The sequence below is a fragment of the Vipera ursinii genome, assembly GCF_947247035.1.
Source record: "Vipera ursinii genome assembly, chromosome: 5".
Taxonomy (NCBI): Eukaryota; Metazoa; Chordata; class Lepidosauria; order Squamata; family Viperidae; genus Vipera; species Vipera ursinii.
The window spans coordinates 48,562,381-48,587,038 of NC_139518.1; the positions used below are offsets into that span (position 1 = coordinate 48,562,381).

Consider the following 24,658-nt stretch of genomic DNA (forward strand, 5'->3'; position numbering starts at 1 on the left):
TTTATCCAATGTTTTATATACTTGAATAATTATTGTGGATTCTTACTGGTGGAAACTTCAATTTTGTTTGCACTTTCTAACAGACACTTTGATATTTATCAGCTAATCATGCAGTGGTGGGATTCAGCTAGTTCGCACCACTTCGGCAGAATCGGTAGCTAATTTTTTGTTGCCCAGGCCCAGAATGGACTTCTGGAAGCAGCATCCACACAGAGAACCAGCTGTTCACATATTTAAATCCCATCACTGTAATCATGCAGATTTAATGAATAATGGGCGTACACTATTTCAGCATAAGGATTAGAGACATAATTAAACACAAAGCATAATTGAAATAATTTATTAACATGTGGCTTGTCAAAATCCTTGGATCCTGTTTTTTTTGTCCAATCTCCATACCAAAGAATGACTGAGATCTATCAAGATAAGAATAATAGGAAGCTGCAGCTGGTGTAAAATACAACAGTAACCCTGCCAGGATAGAATGAATGAAATACACTGCCTTAGTTGCCAATAGATTCCCCTGGCCCAATGTCATTACTTTTAAAGCTCTAAATGTCATTGCTCTGGGATCCATCCGGTAATGCCTTGCCAGAACTAAAGCTGCTTACTAAGTCTAGTAACAGAGAGGGCCCATTCAAAGTTGCCTCATTGCATATGGGATTCTATGTGGGTGGGATGGTCAGTAGGCCTTCTCTCTAATAGCTACTACCCTGTGGATGCTTTCTCCCTAAAAGCACATGCAGCCCTCCACTTTGCTGCAGGTCTAGGAGGAGATTACACCGGTCTATTTCAATGAATATTTGGCATAGTTGGCTTACTGTAGGCCGATCTCCTACTAATGAATGGTAGCATTTCCTGTGAAAATAAATTTCATCATCCCAATTAATAAATGCCACCCAATATCTATAAGTTGTATCTTTATACTTTTGTGATAATCACTCTTTAGTAAAGAATCAAAAGAGTGCCTCGTTTTTCCCATTTCCGTCATTTTCTAGCAGTTAGCATTTCTGCTAACCCATCCATTCTCTGGCCTTTTCATTTCCATGTATGACTTTCACTTAAATTCTTCTTATTTGCTGTCAGATTGAAAACCACTTACTGGCTGTCATATAATTGCTGCCATGTCCATATGTCCTCCTTTCCATGCTGCTCCCTCCACTGTAAGCTGTTGATTTGAGCCCACTGCTACCAGCTCCTTCTATCAGAGAAAACACAAAACTTTGTGAATCAGAAAAGGCAGGAGATTCAGCACTGAAATGTATGAGTTTATCCTTTCCCGATCAACTATATTTTCAATGGAGTTTTGCAATTAGAATATCTTGCAGTTTTAAATGCATCCAATTTGAATGAAATATTCTTATTTAAGTAATGCATATTTCCTGCTGTCTTTCAATCAATCACCTTCCTATTAGAGTTCATAATAAAAACATTGAAAATTACATTCATAGGAGAGACTTGAAATTTGAGCAAAAAAAGGAAAAGTGTACTATGAACAGTTTGTACAATCAAATATTATATTACTGAGTAATACTAACAATTATTCAGTTTAGGAAAAAACACATGTTTCCACAAACAATCGAAATAGCATCCATGTTCAAAGTCATTGTTACCATTAGGAATGTATATTTTTTTCATTTATTTATTCTACTTACATACCACTGAATCAAAACCAGCTATGCCAGTTTAGAAACTTTACTGCAATCACTTACTTGGAGGGAGAGATGTCAATCTGGTGGTAACTGTTTCCGTAATAACTGAAAAGAAATTTAAAAAGACAAGAAGAAAATAAAATAAAAACCTAAGGGGCATAAGATACCAGGAACCTAGTGTACCAATTCTGCTGAGATAACTAGTATTATTGTCAGACTGAAATTAGGAGAATAAATGGACTGCTTTCGAAATGATTTTGAACATTTCTGATGGATTCACAAATAACATTTTGGTAATTTAGGAAAAAACTGAAAACTCTTCTCTATTCTTAAGAAAACATAACAAAATAATAAATGTTTAAAGCTACCAAACACTGATTTATTAAACAGGCAAAATAGTGAGATTTCTTTCAATTACCTACTCCACTCTAGGTAGTTCCTTTAACTTGCAGAAGGGGGCAGGAAAGGGCAATAGATATACCTGCCAACCTAGCAGTTCGAAAGCACGTAAAAATGCAAGTAGAAAAATAGGGACCACTCCGGTGGGAAGATAACAGCATTCCGTGCGCCTTTGGCGTCTAGTCATGCCGGCCACATGACCACGGAGACGTCCTCGGACAAGCGCTAGCTCTTCGGCTTTGAAACGGAAATGAGCACCGGCCCCTAGAGTCGGAAACGACTAGCACGCATGTGCAGGGGAACCTTTACCTTTACCTTTTTTACTTCTAAAGTACAAGGTTACTGACGTCCAACTTTTAAATTTTCTAAGAATACCTATTGAATGCAGAGGTGAGAAAAATGCTGATGCTAAATATTAGCACTTTGTTTTGAAGAACTTTAGAACAATCTTTAAAAAAAAGAAAATAGGTCCTGGAACCTAAAAGTTATTTGAGGATATGGTGATGCCTATATGCTCCATACTATCTCTATTATAATATTTTGAACAGCCTCTTGTCAGAGATATGTTTGGGCTACAACTCTCAGAATTCTCAACCAGAAAGCTTGGCGTAATTAAGTACACCATGTGCATATTAATATTAATATATGGGAGAAAGTGAGTATGCTTTTACCCAAGATTGAAAGTGAAAGATAATGTAAGGGTCCTGATATTTCTAAAAATACTTACGTCTCTCTGTAACTTCAGTTCCATCCCGTTTGTTCTTCTTTGTTATGGAATCCATATCATTGCTATTTACATGTGAAGAAAGAAAGTAAAAATTAACACACATCCAACTGTTCATTTGCAAGTACAAGCAAAGCTCCTTTGTGGTAAGTGAAGGAAATTCACATGTTTCCATAATTACTAACCACTTCATAGGGACTTTTTAAATCAGAACACATGATGTATCATGAAATAAGATGCAACTTTGTAATGATTTTTTTGGGGGAGGGAATTAATATAAGCTTATTTCCTATGAAATATTCACTATAAATGTTCAGAGAAGTTGTGGTTCCTTTCTATTGAAACACTTCGCAATAGCTTTCTTAAGATAACTTGTCCAGAAAGCTTCAGTTTTCAAAACTCTAAACTGGTAATTATTCCAGGGAAGTTCCAAGGCTAGGATTTTTGGAGAGTTAGCAAGACTGACTGCGTTCAAATGAACCATAATCTGTAAAAGATGAAAAAGACTTTGTTACAGTCCAGTGTGTTCCCAAGTTTGGCAATGTTTAGATGTGTGGATTTCAACTCACAATTCTCAGCAGTGGCCAAACTGAGGAATTCTGAAAGTTAAAGTCCATACAACCAGAGGTTGTTAAGTTGGCAAATGCTACGACAGGGCCATCTAGTGATAATTTATGAATATTTAGCCAACTTTTTTCTTTATTCACAGAAAATCATAGCATGAAAAGTTTGAATTAATTTTTGTATTATGCATGATAAACAGATTGGATAATCATGAGTTTGCATTGGTATAAGGTGATCAAAACCACAAATGTCTAATAATCTGTAATAATAATAATAATAATAATAATAATAATAATAATAATAATAATAATAATAATAATAAAAGTTGGAAGGGACCTTGGAGGTCATCTAGTCCAACCCCCTGCTCAGGCAGGAAACCTTATACCATTTCAGGCAAATGGCTGTCCAGTCTCTTCTTAAAAACCTCCAGTGTTGGAGCATTCACCACTTCTGGAGGCAGGTTGTTCCACTGGTTAATTGTTCTAACTGTCAGGAAGTTTCTCCTTAGTTCTAGGTTGCTTCTCTCCTTGACTAGTTTCCATCCGTTGCTTCTTGTCCTGCTTTCAGGTGCTTTGGAGAATAGCTTGATTCCCTCTTCTTTGTGGTAGCCCCTGAGATATTGGAACATTGCTATCATGTCACCCCTCACCCTTCTCTTCGTTAAACTACACATACCCAATTCCAGCAACCGTTCCCTATATATTTTAGCCTCCAGTCCCCTAATCATCTTTGTTGCTCTTCTCTGTACCCTTTCTAGAGTCTCGACATCTTTTTTACATCGTGGTGACCAAAACTGGATGCAGTATTCCAGGTGTGGCCTTACCAAAGCATTGTAAAGTGGTATTAGTACTTCACGTGATCTTGATTCTATCCCTCATGAACAATTTGCCTGTTACGAAAACAGACAAATATTTAACGAATTACTTTTTAAGCTCAGAAAAAGAGAGCAAACTGGTGGGTGAGACAGTTAATCATCACTTCAGGAGTTCTATGCGGCTTTTATGTCCTTACCTGAAGATGAATTCTATGTCTTTGTAGGGTTTTAGTTACTTTTTTTATATCTCAAGAGGCTCTTAAGACAAATCCCTCCAAATCATCTAAATCCATTCACAGTTCAAGCTAGCTAATGGCTTGGCTTTTGTTCCTCCAAATAAAAGATGCCTGAAGCACCTAAAGCAAACCCACACCTTGTTCATCTTTGAGTCATATTCAAACTCATACTATGAGTTCACCCCAGACAAGCACTGACAGTGAAGGAAGATGCTTGAAAGATGCACACGAAATGTTAAAACCCTGGAGGGGGGATATTGTGAGCTCTGAACTACATCCCTACCACACTATTGTCGATTGTCTTTTTAAGCCTCTTCTTTATAAGCATTTCTTTGCTTCAATTGGCTTTCAGGACTCTATTGAACAGTGGTTAGAGCAGCTTGCCTCAACTTGGTCTCTAACAATATTTATATAACAACATGTATAATTTCTAGCTTCCAGTTCCAGAGAGCAGCAAATTAAGGAGGAAGTAATAACATTTTTTTATATATACACATACTACCTTTGATCTTAGTCAAAAGGCTAAGAACCTTGTCTTGGTAGTATTGCAGTGCAAATTCTGCTTAACACATTAAACATTCATACTCTAGGCCAGGGGTAGGCAACCTTGGCTCTTTTATGACTTGTGGACTTCAACTCCCAGAATTCCTGAGCCAGCATAGGGGAACTATGGCCCCTTCATGACTGGTGGACTTCAACTCCCAGAATTCCTGAGCCAGCATGGCTCAGCTTGGAAACTCCCTTTCTCCTCAGCATGGCTGGCTCAGGAATTCTGGGAGTTGAAGTCCACAAGTCATAAAAGAGCCAAGGTTGCCTACCTCTGCTCTAGGCTATTCACATATACAGTACTCATCTAAGGAACCTCACAAGACAAATGTGGATAATAAGGATCACGAATCTATAATTTCCTGGCTCTTCTGAAAAGGTCGATTGAAATATGTTAGAATTAGATCTTAACAATAAAATAAATTAAGGATCATTATTCTCCAATTTGTTTGAAAATAATGTTCTCTGCTCTAAAAATGGTAAGTATATATCTACTAATTATTGCTTTTGGGCCATGGGGAAAACAATAGTCTTGTCTAAATAATGTATAATAAACTGTATTTTGGCTGCCAAGTAACTCCCTTATTATTCCTTGGTGTAAAGGTATTATTTATACATATTATACATATATATCATATTTGCATAGCTGCCCACCTGACATGAAAGAGACTCTGGGCATAGTACAGAGTGGAAGAGGAGGAGAAGGAGGAGGAGGAATTGACTATTAGTTTTTTACTATAACTTAATGTATGGCATATCACCTAAGTGACTCTTCAGCATTGCTGATATCATTGATCAATTTTTTCTTCATAACTAAGCACTTTCCACTTTTAATGCATTTAGTTAAAAGGAATATGAATTTGAAAAGATTTGGGGAGTCTTGCTTCTTCTGGGAAGTAGAAGGTATTAAATCCTTAGAAACTGGGTTTTGAGTATAGCTATCTAGATAGAATAAACCCTAGCTTTTAAGACATTAATTACTATTAATGTCTTAATTAATTATCTTGAGAAGATAATTTTTGCAAAACAAAATTTATTAATTATCTTGAGAAGATAATTGTTGCAAAACAGCCTCGGGTCTGTTAGACAGGGCCCAGTCTTTCAAATATAACAAGGTTTATGTCCCATCCTTTAAATATGACCATCTACTTAAATGTATCAGGATTAATAATATTACGGTAAATTAGCTGTGTTCCATGTATACCTAAATAGGAAATTAACATTTTGTGAAAGTTCAAATTAAGTTATAGTACAAACAACAGACCAGGAGGCTGGATCCATTCTGTTGATATGTACACAGTGTTGGTTTAATATACAAAATATATACTTCTAATATGTTAAACCTAACAGATAAACTAATCTACTTATTTGGGCCTAACAATATAAGTGATAACACTTAACAATCTTACTAATTTCCATTTTATCATGTGATTTCTATCAACCCACTTTTTCAGCAACAAGGCAATATTGCTAAAATTCTTCCCTAACTCTCACCTTTAAAGACCAGGGCTTAATGTCCTTTTATTTTAAATTTACCCTAAATGCTCTTTCACCCTCCAATTCTTATACTTCAGTATGTCCTGCTGAAATTTTAAACTAGCACTATAATTTTTCCCTTTTACTGAGCTGCATCTGTGGCTCTCAGACAGTACCTGTTGCTTAGTCTCATCTAGAGGACAATCACCCAGGCAAATAAGGTGTATGGAAAGAAACAATTCTTTGCTTCGTCAGTTCCATAATCAATAATGATCGCTTCTTATTTCCTCTTTGGTCATAACTAATGCATTAATTTAAAATTTACAGAATATCCTCTGCTCAACATATATGTTAAATCAGCCTCTCTTCACCTGGCATCCTCTAGATAGGTTGGGAAACTAGTTTCCTGTATTCTAAGCCAAAAGCCAAAAGCACATGATCTCTCATGGATTCTGTAGTCTCAAGACCTGCTATACCACTTTAAATCCGTTTTTTATTTGTTTTTGTTTTGTTTTTTTAAGCCTTCACAAAATTTTACCCTTATTCAGCAAAACCTTTTTGTATTTATCAGAACATATATAATTTATATTATTTTTGTATTTTTTAATGAAAAAAAGATCTAGTAAATGAAGGTGCATGATGAAGGTCACAAGGATGCTACAAACAATACTTTGTTCATATCTTTTAAAGACAATCCTCATTTTAATTATGGTAAGAGTTCACTACTTCAAGATTGGCTTGCTAGACACAAAAAGAAAGAATACATTGCTCCCGGGTAGTGAAAATTTAAGGTGCTGGTTCTTACTTATAAAGCACTACAGGGCTTAGGTCCGGGATATTTGCAGGACCGTCTGCTGCCAGGAACGACTTCCCATTGCCCTGTGTGCTCACACAGAGAGGGTCTCCTCAGGGTGCCCTCGGCCAGACAATGTCGGCTGGTGACCCCCAGGGGGAGGGCCTTCTCTGTCGGGGCGCCTGCCCTTTGGAATCAGCTCCCCCGAGAACTTCGGATGGCCCCAGATCTCCAGTCCTTTTGTCGCGACTTAAAGACATACCTTTTCCAACTGGCCGACCTGGACTGACGTTGGGGGTTTTAATTATGTTTTTAATTTTTACTGGCTTTTAGTGGGGCTTTGTAAAATTTAATTTCTTTTAATATTTGTATTTATTGTTTTTATTGTTGTTTTATTGTTGTTAGCCGCCCTGAGTCCTTCGGGAGATAGGGCGGCATATAAGTCCCATAATTAAATTAAATTAAATAATTAAAATAATGAACCTTGTTTACACAATCTCTTAGCTACAAAGGAATTTTGATAAATACACATCAGAAACTGATAAATATAAATATGAAGTGTTGCCATCCTTCCTTCCTTGAAATGCATCTCAGTCTTCCCCCCCTCCCCTGCATTCTAATGAGACACCTCTAACTGTGGCTAAAACATGATATGTTTTTTGCCCTGTAAAAAGCAAACACCTCTATGGCTAACACATGATATATTTTTTTTGCCCTGCAAAAAGCAAACCAGCCCAGCACATACTCTTTCCTCTGCATTAATAGATGCTAAACATTTTGGTTTTCAATGTCAGTCCCTGTTAGTTGGTGAAATCTTATTCCAAAGAATCAGAGGATAATAGAAAGTGGATCTTTTCTGATTCTTTGCTTATATTGCATACCTGGGTCCTGGTGGTAATTGTTACTGTTTGCTTCGTACCCAGTATTCCAGATGTTCCACAAGACCACAAGTGTAACAGCACTGCTTCAGTGGTAAGTTGTTCCTGAGTGATCCTCAAAGAATGCTGGATTGGTCTTGTATTTAATCTATTTTCCCCACCCTTCCAATGGGTAGGCTCTGTTTCCCAAAACGTTTGTCTTAAACAAGTCCTGACAACGGTGTATCATAGTTTCCTGCTTTACTCCACCCTATAAATTACCTAAAACAGCAGGAGAGAAAGAAGGCAAAAAAAAACCTGCCTCCAGGAATCAAATTTATCTACAGGGAAGAAAAGCAGCAACTTAAATTCAAAAAGATGAGCCATTTCAAATAGTATAAGGAGAATTATGTTGGATAGGACCAAATGTCTCCTTACTTCAGCACCATTTTCACTGGACTCACAGGAAACACACATCAGTAACACATGAATGCAAAATCAGTTGAATCGTGAGACATTGGGAATAGGTAAGAAGCTTTCATACAGATAGTGACCTGTGAAGCATCAAAGAAATTGTGTGGTAGAAAAGATAAAACAGAATGGCAGCAAATTGAAGGAGTGAACGGTGAAATGGCAGAAACATTTAACTTCATGTTTTTGCCTGGTAATTTAGTTGAACTTTTTGGGCGCTAAAAAGAAATCTCATAATTCAGATATATTATATACACATAAGACAGAATATTTTTACTATGGGCTTTTCCATTGCCACACGTTTGAAAGATTGTTCCACATCATCCCTATTTTCACTATGCCATTATCAGCAGAAGTGAGGAATTTACGTTATGCTAGAAATATTATTCAGGCAATAAATTACTTCTGTTAATTATAGTGAGCTGCTAGTAAGAAAGAAGCTATATCAAATGATGCAAAGTTTGGGACAAATTCTCAAGATTATTAAAATTGCCTTCATATAGCTCAACAGCATTTTATTAGTTCTTGTGGAATCCTTACAGCATATAGGAAGCTAAGAATTACAAGATTGTTGAAGACTATCAATTCATCTAGACCAGGGGTTGGACTGAATTTTTTAGGATTTACCTTTTTTTAAATTGCACTCTATGGCTACCAACCAGAAAGACAGAAAATATAGACCCTTAGAACTAGTAAATTTTGATACCGAAAATCTCTTTAAAGAACCAGAATTGAATGGATCCCATTTTACATGCAAAAACCCATATTTAATGCCCTGTCTTTTTCATTTCATCACTATAAATTGAGCTAAAGTAGTTTTGTTTTGTCTTAAACATCAATGGTAGCTTTAAGAGGGGCAAATTAGGCAATTGTCCAGGATCCCACATTTCAGCATCTGATCAATTTTGTACAATTTTAATAAATAAAAAAGGAGATTTATGGTGAAGAGTTTACTGGAGCCTTTCCATATACAAAAGGCAGCCATCTGTGCCAATATATTTCTATGACTGAATTTGACATAATATATTTTCAGTAGGTAAACCCTCTGTCATTTTAGTAAATTACAGCTATGTTATCTTATCAATTTATTGATACCAAATTAAAATATATGAAGACAAAATGAGGTTTTAATCATGGAAAAATACAAATAGCAATGGGGATGTGGTGGCACAGTGACTTAATGATGCCGGAAATGCTGGCCAAAAATTATCTGCACTCTGGCGGTTCGAGCCCAGCGAGACAGGGTGAACTCCTGCTGCCTGTTCCCCAGCTCCTGCAAAAGCATACAATATTGCAAGTATATAAATGGGTACCACTTCCATGGGAATAATCTATCTGCATTCATGTATGCGGAGAGCAGAAACCAGTGCTGGACCTGGCCGACACAAGACAATACAATATGTGGTGTAGCAAGGTGAGACTGGCAGAGAAGCCCAGAAGAGCCAGCAACCCAAGTGCCACTAGTCAGCTAGTGTAAGCTAGTTCAGTCCCTGTGGTGCACCAAGGATAGGCATGCAAGCACCAAACAGAATGAACTAGCAATCTACGCTGATAGGACTGCATTGTGCCTAGCATTTGTAGATTTCCTTGACATCGCATGCCATATGCTAAATAAATAAATAAAGAATACAATTTGACTTTTTGTTATTTGCTTTCATTTTATGATAATGGTAATTTTACGGAACATTGGTTGAGACATGTTAGAATCAGGTTACTTAGAGGTGATAAGCTGCCATGGGTGATCCCCCAATGACACTCTTACCCGGTTCCCCCCAAATTTTAAGACCAATGCAATGATTCCAAATAATTACCTCACTATTGCAAGTCTAAAGAACTAAAATGAGATCTAGATTAATTTTTGTGCATATTATATATCTAAGCTGATTGATACTATATGCTACATAGAGAAGGTATTTCAATGTACAAGACAGGAATCAACCAATTTATTTCATATTTGTCAGGATATACATGGAGTCAAAAACTTTGATTTTAAAAAATGCAGGTAACTGAATGAGGACTTTAGTGTTAGAAGCAGGACATAGAGTGAAACAAATATTTGCAATCTCTAAAATTGCACTTTTCATATGACTGTTATTTCCATATTGCTATTAGTTTCCTTCTCTTTAATAATCAGAAGTTATAGGAAGTAACTATGGAGAAACTGCTCTCATGTGCTGTAAGATGTGAGCCAAGAGCCAGCAATCCTCAGGCCAAACTGGCAATTATACAAGTCAGTATTTCTTAACTCTAGAAATTTAAAGATCTATGGTCTTCAGTTCCCAAAATTCCTTAGCCAGCACAATCAAAGACCACTCAAATTCAAGGCCACCAAATATCACGCAAAAAGTTTGCTGATTTATGAGATGGGCAGAAAGAAGAAACAAATGTCCGAACCATCTTTACTATAAAAAACACTTAGCGCTTCACACTAGCAATTGTTGATCAACTCATCTAGCTGAATTACAACAAAATCTGTTCACTTATTCCAGAGGAAAATATCAGTTTTCTAGTATGGGTCTCAATCCTTCTAATAGCCATTCTTAGTTACAGAATTATCTAAATACTGCAACAAAAAGGGGGGATTTATTTATTTATTTAAACTGCCTCTCTGTGTACTTCGTGAAGACTGGTGAGTAAGAAACCAGATAGGTGTTTCTTGACAATTGCTTAGTATGCTATTTTATGAATCACTCTGCCTCATTTTAAACCACCAGTCATATTCTCACTCGCCCCGCCCCCCCAGGGAAGAGATGCCTTAAATGGAACAATAAAATATTGTTGAGAATTGATGATTCAGGATTCAAGAAATGGTAGCACCCATCTTTTGGAACCAGAAAGGTATTCCAAAAACAACGTGTACTAACTATTTATCCAGCTTCCTCTTAAAAAAAAAAAAGCTCATGAACTCAAAAACTGAGTTGCAATTACAGTATGTATTTATTGTAATATATATAACATTAGGTTTTTCTTGTATGTATATTGATTCATTTTGATTTTTCCTCAATTTTTGTCATTTAACACCACTGCTTCATGAGTGGCATTGATTGCCCCTTTCTTCTGGGTGTGATTTAAGGCAGCGTTTCCCAACCTTAGGAACTTGAAGATGCGTGGACTTCAACTCCCAGAATTCCCCAGCCAGCTATGCTGGCTGGGGAATTCTGGGAGTTGAACTCCACGCATCTTCAAGTTCCTAAGGTTGGGAAACGCTGATTTAAGGTACTGGTTGCAATCTACAAAGCCCATTACAGCACAGAGCCTGGTTACCTGAGGACTGCCTCTTCTCCATAACATCTGCATGAGTGATTCAATCCTGCAGGATCAATGTGCTCCAGGTATCTTCAATAATGTCATTTCACAGGACCCAAGAAGTGTGCCTGCCGTCTGGAATGAGCTCCATTCCCCCAAGATTGTGATGGTCCACTCTGTTGCTGTTTAGAAGAGCAGTGAAGGGCTTTGTCTTTTTATTGATTTTATTGGATTTTTCTTTGTGGTTTAATGATACTTATTATTACATATATTGTTTTATATTCTGGTTATTATTTTTTCTCATGTATATAGTATGGTAATAAAAGACAAATATTTAAATTGATTCAGATTTACCTACAAAAAAGAAAAAAAAGTAGTTGTTCTCTTTCCTTCCCTAGGCCACCAATTCTATTTTGCAACTGTTTTCATCTATATAAAATTCTTTCTGTGGGACAACTTATGTGTCACATTTATATAGCAATATCCCATAAGACTATATTTAAAAGAAAATAAGCTTTGTCCCATCTTCATGGACTACTGCCTTGTCGTGGCGAAGGGGCTTGCGTAATTCAATGAAGCCATGAGCTATGCCATGCAGGGCCACCCAAGATGGACAGGTCATAGCAGAGAGATCTGACAAAACGTGATCCACTGGAGAAGGAAATGGCAAACCACTCCAGTATCTTTGCCATGAAAACCCTATGGACAGTACCAAAAGGCAATACGATATGACGCTAGAAGATGAGCCCCTCAGGTCGGAAGGCATCCAATATGCTACTGGGGAAGAGCAGAGGGCTAGTACTAGTAGCGCCAGAAAGAATGAAGCGCCTGGGCCAAAGCCGAAAGGACACTCAGCTGTGGATGTGTCTGGTGGTGAAAGGAAAGTCCGATGCTGTAAAGATTTTTTCTCCATAGGAACCTGGAATGTAAGATCCATGAATCACGGAAAGCTGGACGTGGTCAAACAAGAGATGACAAAACTGAACATCGACATCGACAGCGAACTAAAATGGACAGGAATGGGTCAATTTAATTCAGATGACCATCAGGTATACTACTGCGGGCAAGAATCCCTCAAAAGAAATGGAGTAGCCTTCATAGTCAATAAGAGTAGGAAAAGCAATACTGGGATACAATCCTCAAAATGACAGAATGATCTCAGTTCGAATCCAAGGCAAACCATTCAATATCACAGTAGTCCAAGTCTATGCCCCAACCACCAATGCTGAAGAGGATGAAATTGACTGGTTCTATGAAGCCCTACAGCACCTTATAGAACTAACATCAAAAAATGATGTCCTTATCATCGTGAGGGATTGGAATGCTAAAGTAGGAAGCCAAAAGATAACTGGAATAACAGGCAAGTTTGGCCTTGGAGTACAAAATGAAGCAGGGCACAGGCTGATAGAATTTTGTCAAGAGAATACGATGGTCATAGCAAACACTCTTTTCCAACAACCCAAGAGACGGCTCTACACATGGACATCACCAGACGGTCAACACAGAAATCAGATTGACTATATGCTCTGCAGCCAAAGATGGAGAAGCTCTATACAGTCAGTAAAAACAAGACCAGGAGCTGACTGTGGCTCAGACCATGAGCTTCTCATTGCAAAGTTTAGGCTTAAACTGAAGAAAGTAGGGAAAAGCACTAGGCCACTCAGGTATGAATTAAATCATATCCCTGTTGAATATACAGTAGAGGTGGCAAATAGATTTAAGGAATTAGATCTGATAGACAGAGTGCCTGAAGAACTATGGACAGAGCTTCGCAACACTGTACAAGAGGTAGCAACCAAAACCATCCCAAAGAAAAAGAAATGCAAGAAAGCAAAATGGTTGTCTGAGGAAGCTTTGCAAATAGCTGAGGAAAGGAGGGAAGCGAAAGGCAAGGGGAAAAAAGAAAGATACGCCCAATTGAATGCAGAATTCCAGAGAATAGCTAGAAGAGATAAGAATGCCTTCTTAAATGAACAGTGCAAAGAAATAGAAGAAAACAATAGAATAGGGAGGACCAGAGATCTTTTCAAGAAAATTGGAGAGAACGTTTAATGCAAAAATGGGCATGATAAAGGACCAAAACGGCAGGGACCTAACAGAGGCAGAAGAGATTAAGAAGAGGTGGCAAAATTACACAGAAGAACTATACAAGAATGAGCTTAATGTCCCTGATAATCACAATGAGGTGGTCACTGACCTTGAGCCAGACATCCTAGAACGTGAAGTGAAGTGGGCCTTAGAAAAGCTGAGCAACAACAAAGCTAGTGGAGGTGACAGTATTCCAGCTGAGCTATTCAAAATCTTAAAAGACGATGCAGTAAAAGTGCTACACTCAATTTGCCAGCAAATTTGGAAAACTCAACAGTGGCCACAGGATTGGAAAAGATCAGTTTACATTCCAATTCCAAAGAAAGGCAGTGCCAAAGAATGTTCAAACTATCGCACCATTACACTCATTTCTCATGCTAGTAAAGTTATGCTTAAAATCCTACAAGCTAGACTCCAGCTGTATGTGGATCAAGAACTACCAGAAGTACAGGCAGGATTTCGAAGAGGCAGAGGAACTAAAGATCAAATTGCCAACATACGCTGGATCATGGAGAAAGCTAGAGAGTTCCAGAAAAACATCTACTTCTGCTTCATTGACTATGCTAAAGCCTTTGATTGTGTGGATCATAACAAACTGTGGCAAGTTCTTAAAGAGATGGGAGTACCAGACCATCTTATTTGTCTCTTGAAAAACCTATATGTGGGCCAAGAAGCAACAGTGAGAACTGGACATGGAACCACTGATTGGTTCAAAATTGGGAAAGGAGTCCGGCAAGGCTGTATACTGTCGCCCTGCCTATTTAACTTATATGCAGAGCACATCATGAGAAAGGCAGGGCTAGATGAATCAAAAGTTTGAATTAAGATTGCCGGAAGAAATACCAACAACCTAAGATATGCAGATGATACCACTCTAATGGCAGAAAGTGAAGAGGAACTAAAGAGCCTCTTGTTGTGGGTGAAGAAGGAGAGTGCAAAACTTGGGTTGAAACTTAACATTAAAAAAAACAAGATCATGGCATCCAGCCCTCTCAATTCCTGGCAAATAGATGGGGAAGAAATGGAGGTAGTGACAGATTTTATTTTCCTGGGCTCCAAGATCACTGCAGATGGGGACTGTAGCCAAGAAATTAAAAGACGCTTGCTCCTCGGGAGGAAAGCCATGGTAAATCTAGACAGCACACTAAAAAGCAGAGACATCACCCTGTCAACAAAAGTGCTTATAGTCAAGGCTATGGTCTTCCCAGTTGCAATGTATGGCAGTGAAAGTTGGACCATAAAAAAGGCTGAGCGCCAAAGAATTGAGGCCTTTGAACTATGGTGCTGGAGAAGACTCCTGCGAGTCCCTTGGACTGCAAGGTGATCAAACTGGTCAGTCCTAGAGGAGATCAACCCTGACTGCTATTTAGAAGGCCAGATCCTAAAGCTAAAACTCAAATATTTTGGCCACCTAATGAGAAGGAAGGACTCACTGGAGAAGAGCCTAATGCTGGGAAAGATTGAGGGCAAGAGAAGAAGGCGACGACAGAGAATGAGGTGGCTGGATGGAGTCACTGAAGCAGTAGGCGTGAGCTTAAATGGACTCCAGAAAATGGTAGAGGACAGAAAGGCCTGGAGGAACGTTGTCCATAGGGTCGCGATGGGTCAGACACGACTTTGCAGCTAACAACAACAAAAAGCTTTGTCCAGCCACTCATTTCAATCATGAAAACTATCCTTTTCCACCTATATTGGCACAAAGGGAGGTTAGTTTCCCTGAACTAGGGAGAAACAATTTTGCAAAGCAAAATTCTGAGGAAAAGATTTCATCTTTCCTGACTTCCAACTGTAGCCTGCATCAAAGATCAGCACACTTATTTTAATGTAAACAAAGCAACAACAAAACATAAGGTCAGTTGCACACTGCATGTTTAATGTAACACTAAATATAACTCTTCATTTATTAAACTAACATGTATAAAACTAATATAGCCCCAAGATGCAGTGAAAATGCCTTGTAAAGTTTTGTCTAATTGTTGACACAAAATATGTAAAAGTGCTTCCTTCTCTACTCCTTGCCACTTTCACTCTGCCTGAAAGACACCTGTGATTCTCCCTTGCAAAATAGGTGTATCCTATTATCCAACATGTAGCTTCTGTTTTGACCTTTATACCCTTTTAGTGCACTGATATTATTGTAGCCTGCAGGCTGGATTCATCCCTCAAACAATTATGCTTGATTTCCATCCAAGTACACTTACTAAGAGTACCTTGGACTGTAAGAAGAAAGCATCAATCACTCCTAAGCTAATTAAAGGCTCACTGCAACTTTGAGGTGATGATCAGCAAGAAGAACCTTACATTATTGCAACCATGTGATGTAAATGATGGACTAAAAGAAATAATTATGCAAGGTTTAAGGGAGAAAATGATAGCTGGATACAAATTCCATGTTTTTGGAAGAGCTTTCAATTAGTAAAAACAGGCAAAATTGCAAGCACTTTTCTATACAGAAGTTGAATCAGATTCAGTGGCATTTGCTAACCTATTCAAGTGACTTAAAATAAGCCACTTGGCTCTGGGTACATATTAATCCTGTTACTACATATTGTTTCTTAGATTCATTTTGAAAGAGTGAGCATGATTTAGATGTTGAATTATGATACAATATTGCAGGAGGCACATGTAGAGCACTAGATCGGTTCTATCTTTCCTTTCCTCATAGAGAAGAAATTGTAGAAAATATGTTGCAAAAGAAAAATAGACTCATCTGAACTCTGCATAAAAATTTTTTGAACAAGGCATGATGAATAAAATGAAACAAGTAACTTCATCTGGAAATGTTCTTCTCCACCCAGACTCATGGGGTTATGGATTTGGCATTTGCTAAGTTAAGGAAGGCTGCTTCTGTGTGACTTTCCACCACCTAAATGTGTGTGCATTATACATGTGAAGGTTTTGTTGCTACATGATGCTGCATGGAGAAGTTAACTGCCTTAGGAGGGGACTGCCATTGTAGGTATATGACTGATACGTGAAGAAGGGTGCGGCCTCTGAGAACAGACAAGCTGAACATGCCTGTTCAAGTTGCGATTTCTCACAATGACTCTGGGGGGATGCAGATAATACAGACCACAGGTTTCCTTGGATACCTGAAAATGCACTCCAATACTTCACTATGCCATGGCTGTATCCAATCATACATAGACATATAACCTCCCCTCAGATAACATGGACTTAGAGCAGACAGCATAACTGATTTGCTAATACACTGGGCTGACTTACAGCAGCTGAAAAAAAGAAAATTCAGTGATGGCTAGAACTGAATACAAAGCCTATTTTTCCTGTTCTCAAAGATAACCATAAAGCAAAATTTGGGTCTTTACGACTATGCAATAGCACCCCAGGATGCATGACTGATACAAAGGATACAGCCTGATTTATAATATGGCAGATTTATGCAAAATCTAAAAATCACACCTTAAGTAGTTTACTTTAGGAACTATAGCAGGTGATAACAAGATTGTCTGGAGTTCTTTGTTCATGTGTTGAGTCAGAAAGGATTTCCCAGCCTTCTTTAACATCACATGAAGCAAAATGAGTAGTGGATGATGAACAAGACTGTTTGTAGCCCAGGCATGTATTTTGCTATAAAAATCTGAATGGAATCTAACATCATAAAAAAAGAAGAAATTCCCTTCAAAGTTCACTTATTCCAGTTGATGTGGTAGCAGAAAATGTCCAGACTTATCTAAACAACTTAAATCTTTTAATCAATATTGATTCATATAAATGTTAGTTACTCCCACTATCTGTACAACTGTCTCAACTGAATGTCAAGTTTAAGCATTATGCTGCAGATAATCTTATGCATAAAAATATAAAGTTATCATTTATAAAACAATTTTAAACACTATGGAAAATTCTAAACTCAAATTATATTTTTAAATGCCAAAAATGTTTATATTACTATACAGTAGGTTAAAGCTAATATGTTAATGTTTGGCTGCAAACACAGTTAGAATTAGACATCTCTGAAGAAATTACATATAGAGGGTTGGAAGAGTCAGGGATTCAGATTTCCTCAATTCCTTTTCCATTATGTTCCAGGGCTGACTAGTATCATTTTGTTGGGTGATTATTTTATTCTAAGGGGCTTGCAATTTTCCTGCTGGCTCTTGCCTGCTACTGTTCCACCTGTTTTTCCTGGGGCATAGAACTTTTTCTACCAAGTGGAGACTTGCAAAACTGGCAATCCTTTATCAAAAGGTACATTCCAGAGGCATAAAATACTACCAACAAACTCACATGGGGAGGATTCCACAGTACAAATGCCATTTAGCACAAGATGGGACATGAAATGAAAACTCCAACAGACTCCTTTCATTGTGGCTGCCTCTCTTATGCCAAAAGAATGTTTTGCCTCATACAGTACAGTCATAAACATACCTATTCAGGGTATGTTTATTCTCAGTCCCACAACCTTCCTTGATCTGGCACCCACCATAAGTGTAAGACTTCAACTTCCAGCATTCCATAGCAGTAGAACGATTGCTAAGTATTTGGGGAGTTGAACACTACATACTAGCAAGATTTGTCTATTGAGGACAGGTATTTACTACTCCTACAAAAGAAATAACAGAGCCCAAAATGTACCCTGGCACAACAGAAACAAAGTGATACGTATTCAAAATGTTATGTTTACAGTCCATATTATCCAAATATAGTTATTACCTCATTATAGGCAGGGTTCATTGCAATTCCATAATTTGAGAGAATCCATACTTAAAAGCATGAAAACCTTTATTGAATATATTTTGATCATATACTAATTAAAATGGTCTAATAGGATATGATTATATGTGTATCCAGTGCTTTTTTGAAAAAGGTGCCGGAACTCACACGTCATACAACCCGCCTTGCCTATCCCTACAAGGTTCCATCCAAAAAAGGTGCCGGAACTCCATTCTGGGCGTTGTATGACAAAAAAAGCCCTGTGTGTATCACATTTTCCAGCAATAGAAAGTTTAGATAGTGCCATGCTAGAGTGTAGGCAATTCAAATGCTTACATCACATGCTCAGTTTGCATGTTAACAGAAAAATATATCCTCTCCTCTCTTGAAATCTGGTAATCTGGATTTAGATAATTAAGAACTATTTTCTAGAGGGAAATATATATGCAATTTATTGTTTTGCCTAAAACTTCTAACAGCTCAAATTTTACAGGCAATTAAAACAAGCTGCTAATAGTGAAAATAAGTGAAAACAAGAAAGACTAATATAATTATTTCCCTTTTGTGTCAGGTGAATGTTGATTATCAGATTCTTGGAGAAGGAAGCAAATAGGGACTGCAGATTGCACAGTCTATCAGGACTATCGTTTTTAATAATAAAACAATAGCACAACTTCATACTAACAAGTTCAATCACTGGTTTCAGCAAACAGCCCGCATAATAGTTAATAATAGTTTGACGGAAGTATGTAACATCGAAAAGGGTACAAGGCAGGGGTGCCCGTTGTCACCTTTACTATTTGTTTTAACATTGGAGATATTATTGATTAAAATACGGGATTCGGAAAAAATTAGGGGAATTCAAATAAGAGATCAGGATTACAGATTGAGGGCGTTTGCAGATGATCTGGTTGTTACGGTAACTCAGCCTGAAGATTCAGTTGTAGAACTGATTGAGATAATAATGCAATATGGGAAAGTTTCTGGATTCAAGGTTAACATACAAAAAACTAAAATGTTGTCTAAGAATATGACAGTATCACAAAAGGCTGTTTTAGAAGAGCTAACGGGATTTGAAATTGTTAAAAGGGTTAAATATTTGGGGATATATTTGTCACCCTCAAATGTAAAGCTATATAAAAATAATTATGAAAAGTTATGGGGAAAAGTTCAAAAAGAATTGGATAGCTGGAAAAAACTACAATTATCTTTATTGGGAAGAATTGCAGCAGTGAAAATGAATGTTTTGCAAAAAAAATTATTTTTATTTCAAATGATACCTATTCTTAAAAAGGATTCAAACTTGGAGGAATGGCAAAAGGGTATTAATAAATTTGTCTGGGCAGGGAAAAGGCCACGAGTTAAATTTAAGATTATGCAGGATACGCATGAGAGAGGTGGTCTTAAAATGCCTAATCTTAAACTATACTATGAAGCTGCTGCTTTGTCAGTGATAAGTGATTGGATTAATTTAACACAAGTGAGATTATTAAATCTTGAAGGCCATGATTTGTTATTTGGTTGGCATGCATATTTATTGTATGATAAGAAGGTGGATAATGTGTTCAAGGTACATATTTTAAGACATGCTCTGTTGCGAGTTTGGAAAAAGTATAGACATAAGTTAAATTATAAGATACCTATATGGGCAATACCGAAACACGCAATAGAAAATATAAGTGTTGGGTTTAAACATGATGTGACTACATATAAGGAAATTTTAAGTTTGGAAAGGAATGTATGGCATTTAAAGCCGTATAATATTTTAAGAGAAGAAAAGATTGTACAAACTTGGTTTCAGTATGGGCAATTACAGGCCAGGTGGAAAGAAGACCAGAAAATTGGTTTTTCAATGACTGATGAAAATTTGGTACAGCAAATTAGAGATCATGGTCAAGCACATATTAAAAGGATATATCTTGCATTGATAGAAATTGATTCAGAGACAGAACTTGTTAAAGACTGTATGATAAAGAGGGCTCAGAATTTTCAAGAAGTCATTACAATGGATACTTGGGAAAAGATTTGGGTGAGAAATGTAAAATTTACGCAAGCTCAAAACTTAAGAGAGAACTTTTATAAAATGTTTTATAGGTGGCACTTAGATCCTAAAAAATTAGCAAGTATGTATCCGAACTGCCAGCCTAAATGTTGGAGGTGTGGTGGTGAAGATGCAACGTATTTTCATATATGGTGGACCTGTAAAAAGGTTAAAGCTTTTTGGATTAAAATCTGGTGGAACATGCAAAAGATATTTAAGAAAAGGATAAAGTTTTGTCCGCAATTGTTTTTACTGGGCATTATTACTGATACTACTGTTGTGGACACTAAGCTGATGTTGAATTTAATTACGGCAGCAAGACTTTTAGTAGGGCAATATTGGAAGAAGGAAGAACTGCCGACTATAGAAGAGTGGACTTTAAAAGTTTCCAACCTGGCGGAAATGGCAAAGATCTCAGCGTACTTGAAAGACCATTCGCAACAGAGATATATTGTGGAGTGGAGAAAATGGATTGATTATATCCAGAATAAATATGGGACTAAAAAGTTTCATCTAGCATTTGAATAAGTATTGATGTGATATTTATATTGCTTGTAGTTAAGGTAGATTATGATTGTTTGTATTTTTATACCCTGTATTTAGCTCTGGGAAGTCGGGGAGGGGGGAGGGGGAAGGGAGGGAGGTGTTGGGGAGGGTTGGGGAGAGGGGAGGGGGTTGGGAGGGGTTTTGTTTTGTTAAAAAATGTATTGTAAAACTTTTCAATAAAAAAAAGTTCAATCACTGGTTTCAATGGCCACTAACTGCACTTATGCTAAGAAACTGCATATATTTCATTACCTAACACCTGGAATTACACTCAGTTGCAGGACTCAGGGCTGCCAAATTTCATTCTGGGACACCTTAATTGCATGATGTTTGGTTTCAATTATTGCTTTGATATTAGGAATCTGGCAATCTTATAACGTTTTTAAACTCGTACCTGTAGGTACAAGATACTGTGTTTTTCTAGAGAAGGGCAAGCTGTGCCAAGTTCTAGCATAGCTCACTGAAATTACCAGCAAGCAGGGTATTTTTCTCTCCTTTTGCAGGAACTTGCTTAATATCACAAAGCAAAATGACGCTTACTTTTTTGAACATTACATGTGGAGAAAGCAAATTCCTAACAGCCTCTAGTTGTGATCTGTTATACTGAAAGCAAAATCAGGCCAAAGTAGCTCAAAATGAATTAATTAAAAGGCTATGAGCCATCATTTCTTATATCTGGATATCTATCTTATATCTATCTTCTTAGATAAAGAAACAGTTTTGCAAGCATACACACATACACAAATATATAGGGATATAGAAGGGAGTAATTTTAGCTGATAAATAATGCATTTATACAAAAGAAAGACTATTTTGAATTTAAAACAGCCACTCATTTGGAAGAAATTATGCCAAGCAAAAGGGCTATAAACACGTTCTATGTTTCCTTTGCCTTCAATATAAGCGCTGTCAATATCCACTGAATTGAGACCTGGAAATTTTTCTTTCAGTAAGTATTTCTGTTTTATAGATCTACAGTGCATATATCCTAATATAGATACCTACATATATAAGCATACATGCACACTAAGGCTACAAAAAAAAGCAGAAGGAAGGAACAAGAACTTCAAATAATACGAGAATTAATGATTATTAAACTTAACTGCCTGTAAAATAAGGCATTCAATTTGTAATATGTATGCTTGCATAAACATCTCTCAGCCAAAAGTTTAGTGGACATACACTGAGCTCACAACATATATCCAAACATGCTTATTTTGTAATAAATCTCAATGTATTCCACAGTTCCTGCTCCCAAGTAAATATGCACTTGCTGGCACTATGCTAAGGATCTGTTCAGCACTGTTTATACCATATAATTCAGGGTAAAAAGCTGGTAGATTAGAGCAGAGCTTTTCAATCTTTTCATCGATTGTACCACTTTTAGGATAAGGCAACATTTGAGTACCACCAGTCGCCTAGCAAGGTGTCAAAAACTTGAGCAAAAAAAAAAGGAACAAAGTGATAAAGCAGTCCTCGACTTACAACAGCTTACAAAAGTTACAACAGCACTAAAAAGTGACTTATGACCATTTTTCACACTTATGACCGTTGCAGCATCCCCAGGGCCATGTGATTTACATTCAGATGCTTGGCAACTGATTCATATTTTTGATGGTCACAGTATCCCATGGTTATGTGATCACCTTTTACAACTTTTGACAAGCTAAGTCAATGGCTGGGGGGCACTTGTGGGGGTGGGTGGGATCCAGGGGTCTCCAGTGGAGAAGGGTGGGCACCAGGGCATGGTCCATCAGAGGAGCCTCACTGTCCCTCTTGGGCTGCCCGGGAGACTCCCAGATGGTGATGCAGGCTGCCCAGAGCCTTGGGCAGTGGAGGGCAAGCACCCAACCCAGCCCTTGAGCTCCTGGGGCACCAGGACCCTGCAGATCAACCCAGTTCAGCCCCACTTTCCTGAGGGGATGCTGGCTGCACGTACCTCCTCCTCAAGGCTGCTGCTACTGCTGTGCTCACTCTCTTTGGCCAGGTTGCTCATGGTTGGTGCAAGAGGGCAAAGTGCATGGGTCAGAGGGAGGCCCACTCCCTCTCCATGCGAGGAGACCTGGCTTTGTAACCAAAGCATCCTTCACAATAGGATGGGGGACCACCAGGGGCAAGGGGATGGTGAAAGGGCAGCAGGGCTGCTGGTGGCCAAGTGCTAAGGCAAGACTTCCCTCAGAGGCTCCCTTCCTCTCATTATAATCTCCTTCCTTCCTTCCTTCCTTCCTTCCTTCCTTCCTTCCTTCCTTCCTTCCTTCCTTCCTTCCTTCCTTCCTTCCTTCCTTCCACCCTCCCCTTCTTTTATTTTAAGCTGCCAGAGGCTCTGGGCAGAGGTGGCAACAGGCAGGCAGCGGTGGGTAGAGACTTTACATTTTGACCCCTCCCCCCTATTGTTGCCTTTGCATTGCTCTCTAGCTTCATGGGCCTTGCCCTTAAGTCATTGTTCATTATCCATATGCAGACAATGCAAACATCTTTTTTAAAAATGCCTGTTAGATGGCCTGAACAAAGGTCACCCATGTAAGGGATAGTTTTAATATCTAATATGATGTCTGAAGAGGGACGCAGTGGCTCAGTGGGTTAGGACGCTGAACTTGTCGATCAGAAGGTCGGCAGTTTAGTGGGTCGAATCCCGAGTGCCGTGTAACAGAGTGAGTGCCTGTTACTCATCCCAGCTTCTGCCAACTTAGCAGTTCGAAAGCACGTAAAAATGCAAGTAGAAAAATAGGGACCACTACAGTGGGAAGGTAACAGTGTTCTCTGTGCCTTTGGCATCTAGTCATACTGGCCACATGACCACGGAGACGTCTTTGGACAAGCGCTGCCTCTTCGGCTTTGAAACGGAGATGAGCATCGGCCCCTAGAGTTGGAAACGACTAGCACGCATGTGCGGGGGAACCTTTACCTTTACTTTTATGATGTCTGATGTAGGTCTATAAGCCACACAGAAGTAGTGTGATGTAGAAGTTAAGATGTTGGGCTAGAAATAGAGAGGCCCACATTTTAATCCACCCTCCAAGAGAGAAACTCATTGGTCACATTCTCTCAGCCCTCTCTGCTGTGAGGAAAATACTGTAGGAGGGAGTGCTATGTAATCCACCTTCAGCTCCTGAATGAAAGGCAAAAATATCAATCTAATTAATCAATGACATTTACAGGATTCTGTCATTTCCCACCCACCTGCAGACATTGCTGGCAATTTGTCTTATTACAAATTCTGCTTCTGTTTCTATGCAGAAAATGCAAAAACCTCCAAAGCTCCACCCAATTCATATATAAGCAAATCCAGATGACACTGTTGTTACTCACTGTCATATTTAGTACATCCAATTAAAGCTAAACATTATGACTTCCGGTGGCTCCGCGGCGACGGAGGGAGCCTTCCCGGGCTGCCCGCGGCTCAGCTGTTGTTTTTTCGCCCGAAACAGCGCCGATCAGCTGTTCGGGCGAATCCGAAGCCCCCTACTCGGGAGAAGAGGAGGGGGCGAGCTCCCAGGTAGGGGTAGAGTTCTCCAGGGCCGCCTGAGCTTA

The 24,658-nt window shown here is 38.3% G+C and overlaps 1 protein-coding gene across 1 annotated transcript in view; it reads right to left on the reverse strand.

Moving 5' to 3' along the window:
• The window catches only part of COL17A1 (collagen type XVII alpha 1 chain), a 72,605-nt gene extending 64,413 nt beyond the window's left edge, over positions 1–8,192 (reverse strand). Inside the window, exons 1-4 of the mRNA XM_083364595.1 lie at positions 8,086–8,192; positions 2,779–2,840; positions 1,713–1,757; positions 1,103–1,201 (exon numbers count right to left, since the gene is read on the reverse strand). Of these exons, the coding sequence (XP_083220721.1) occupies positions 1,103–1,201; positions 1,713–1,757; positions 2,779–2,833 (199 nt within the window). The 5' untranslated portion in view covers positions 2,834–2,840; positions 8,086–8,192. The remainder of the gene's footprint in view (positions 1–1,102; positions 1,202–1,712; positions 1,758–2,778; positions 2,841–8,085) is intronic.
• Between the last annotated feature and the right edge of the window lie 16,466 nt (positions 8,193–24,658).